General features: G+C 37.0%; 1 protein-coding gene across 1 annotated transcript in view; it reads right to left on the bottom strand.

Moving 5' to 3' along the window:
* The window catches only part of LOC107675075 (vasohibin-2-like), a 31,625-nt gene that overhangs the window by 9,230 nt on the left and 19,009 nt on the right, over nucleotides 1-3,386 (bottom strand). Inside the window, exon 6 of the mRNA XM_016469280.1 lies at nucleotides 934-1,058. Coding sequence (XP_016324766.1) covers nucleotides 934-1,058 — 125 coding nt within the window. The remainder of the gene's footprint in view (nucleotides 1-933; nucleotides 1,059-3,386) is intronic.

The following is a 3,386-nucleotide window of genomic DNA, read 5'->3' as shown; positions in this document are numbered from 1 at the left end:
TATGCACAATCAGCTTGTAACACTCCAAAGAGAAAGGAAAACTTGAAATCGCATCATATGACCCCTTTAAATTTGGCGATGGAAAAAAACAGGAATTGTAAACCAGCCTAAAGTTTTTATTAATCTTCAAAAGGCTATGATTTAATTGAATGAATATTAAAATAGAATAGAATTCAAAATAAAAATATTTTGTAACAACAATACAAGTCTTTACTATCACTTGGCCGATACCGATATGGTGGCCGATATATCGTGCATCCCTAATTAATTTCTTCTTACAGTTTTAATTTATTTTTGACCAAATAAATGCAGTCTTGATGAGCATAAGAAACTTTTGAACAGTAGTGTACTGTATAGTAAAAGAGAACTTAATATATAAATAAATACATGTATACACTACCATTCAAAAGTTTTATTTTATTCAGGAAGGATGCATTGAATCAAAAGTGATGGTAAAGACATTCATTTATAATATTACCAAAGAATTCACAAAATACTAAGCTGCACAACAACATACATATTATAACCTACATATAATTAAAAAAATTTTTTTTAGCAGTACAGCATCTTGGTGACATCAGATTTAATGCCTGTCATTGTAAACACTCCTTGAATGGCTCATTTTCAGAGGATTATTAATAAAAGCTGTCTAATTACATTCCAAGAGCTTAATCACCCGAAATATGAAGATCACTAAAAATATGTCAACATTAAATAAATGCAACCCAAGTAATTACTTTTTAAGCTTCCATGGCCTGCTGCAAGTCATGATGAGTCACAGCTGCCAATAAACCACTGACAGCTTAAGACTGCATTTATACTTATTTTCTTGACAGAAACTTTTCTACCAAGTGACTTACACACAAGTGGATATTTTCCACAGCTTATTTCTCAGAACTGAGTTTCCTCAACATCAAAGTGTCCATTACTTACGATTTGTCTCTTCTGTGGACATGTTGGCGTCTTTGAGGGCTGCTGCCTGCTCGGCGGCGCGGTGATAAAGACTTGCCTCGGGTTCGTTCTTTGATTGGAGACTGAGCACTGGATGACTTGAGGATCTGCAATAAAACCCAGTTGTTTTAAAACATTTATACGTTTCATATATTTTCTTTTCATTATTATTGTATGTATGTGTCTGGGAAAGTCATGCATTTTTGTATACATGAAAAATATATACTTTTTTTCTGTTTTTATTTGGCTAGAAATATTAGTAGGTGTAATCTGTGGAAAAAAATTTTCTGCCATGGGATAAAAAAAAGTATGCAAATGTATTTTTCATAATTCAGACTTTTTCCTTTGTGATTCCGAGTTTATATCTCACAATTCTGACTTTTTTCTCACAATTCTGAGAGAGATATATATATATATATATAGAGAGAGAGAGAGAGAGAGAGATATACACACACACACACACACACAGAGTTCTGGCATGAAACTCTCAGGGGTTAAAGCAAAACAAAAATCCTGAGCCTGAACTTTTTTTCGGGGGCGGGGCGGGGCAGCACATGCAAATTTATATATAAACTAACGATGAGGCAATAATAATTGGCTCAAATAAAATATCAAAACCAAGAAATTACATGATTGTATTGAACAACACTGTTAATTTTAATTTTAAGCCCTGAACTCTAGATGGCGCAGTCCGATAGGTCTAGCTCAATCTGACCTGGCGACATCATTGTCACATGGCAGCTGATTGGTTCTCTCCTGTATCGGTAGCCAGTGAGCTCGCTGCTCAATATTCAAATACCTGGCTTTTGTTTGCTGTAGCAGTTGGCAGCGCACTTCAGAAACCCTCCACCTTCCCCAGCTCCACCTGTATAGATCTGCTACGGGGTGATTCATGTATGCTATATGGGGGTTATTCATATGTGTTATATGTGCAGCAGCAGTATTTCTTACATGCTTACAGCAGCATGTTGTGGATGTATTAGCAGCAGCGGCGTAGCAGATCTATTCCGCCAAGACCAAATACATTAACATAGTCATGTACATTATCATGCCAATCCCTCCGAGAGTTGTCAAGACAGAAATATATATTTATATATAAACACACACACACACACACATAGTGAAGCAACGATATGTAAATTTATATATAGCTATGAGGTACTAAAGATCATTTTTATCTTCAGTTTGGAGATGAAATTAAGATTTCAAGGCAATTACAATGAAAAAGGCTTGAAATCTTCCAGGTGGAAAAAAGCAAGCAGAGAAAGTCACAGATGAGGAATAATCATCAATCCGACAGGGATCCGGTGCTAAAGAATGACAGATCTACAATCAGTTTATTAAAAAAGGGCCTGAACTTTTTCACACCCCAGGGAGCAAAAGCTGAATCACTCTAACTGTGTTTTCTCATTGGCGAGCGCAGCACAAATAAAGCTAGTGTTATGAAAAGCTCCACATTACGTTCATTAACTTGATGACGTTAATATTAATAATAATTATATAATAAATAATACATTTTATTTGTAATGCGCCTTTCTTAATACTCAAAGCGCTACAACGTACAAACAAATATCAAAAATAAAATCATAGTAATAGTCATAAATTAAAAGCTTCAGTAAAAAGATACATCTTAAGAAGTTTCTTAAACAATCCAAGGAAGCAGCATTCCTAATAAACACAGGTAATGCATTCCATAACTTAGGCGTGTTATAGGAAAAAGCCTTCCCCCCCATGGTTTTTAATTTACAACGAGGCTGATACAAGGAAAAACAACAAGCAGAGTGGAGAGAGCGAGAAGGTGTGGAAAGAGTTACCAAGTCACAAATGTAATCTGGAGCCAGCCCAAGCACTGCTTTATACACTGAACAAAATTATAAACACAACACTTTTGTTTTTGCCCCCATTTTTCATGAGCTGAACTCAAAGATCTAAGACTTTTTCTATGTACACAAAAGGCCTATTTGTCTCAAATATTGTTCACAAATCTGTCTAAATCTGTGTTAGTGAGCACTTCTCCTTTGCCGAGACAATCCATCCACCTCACAGGTGTGGCATATCAAGATGCTGATTAGACAGCATGATTATTGCACAGGTGTGCCTTAGGCTGGCCACAATAAAAGGCCACTCAAAAATGTGCAGTTTTACTGTATTGGGGGGTCCGGGGGGGTCCGAAAACCAGTCAGTATCTGGTGTGACCATCATTTGCCTCACGCAGTGCAACACATCTCCTTCACATAGAGTTGATCAGGTTGTTGATTGTGGCCTGTGGAATGTTGGTCCACTCCTCTTCAATGGCTGTGCGAAGTTGCTGGATATTGGCAGGAACTGGAACACGTTGTCGTATACGCCGATCCAGAGCATCCCAAACATGCTCAATGGGTGACATGTCCGGTGAGTATGCTGGCCATGCAAGAACTGGGATGTTTTCAGCTTCC

Source organism: Sinocyclocheilus anshuiensis, unplaced genomic scaffold (assembly GCF_001515605.1).
Source record: "Sinocyclocheilus anshuiensis isolate Anshui unplaced genomic scaffold, SAMN03320099.WGS_v1.1 scaffold776, whole genome shotgun sequence".
NCBI lineage: Eukaryota > Metazoa > Chordata > Actinopteri > Cypriniformes > Cyprinidae > Sinocyclocheilus > Sinocyclocheilus anshuiensis.
The sequence above is the reverse complement of the archived record's forward strand: the minus strand, read 5'-3'. Positions and strand labels throughout refer to the sequence as shown.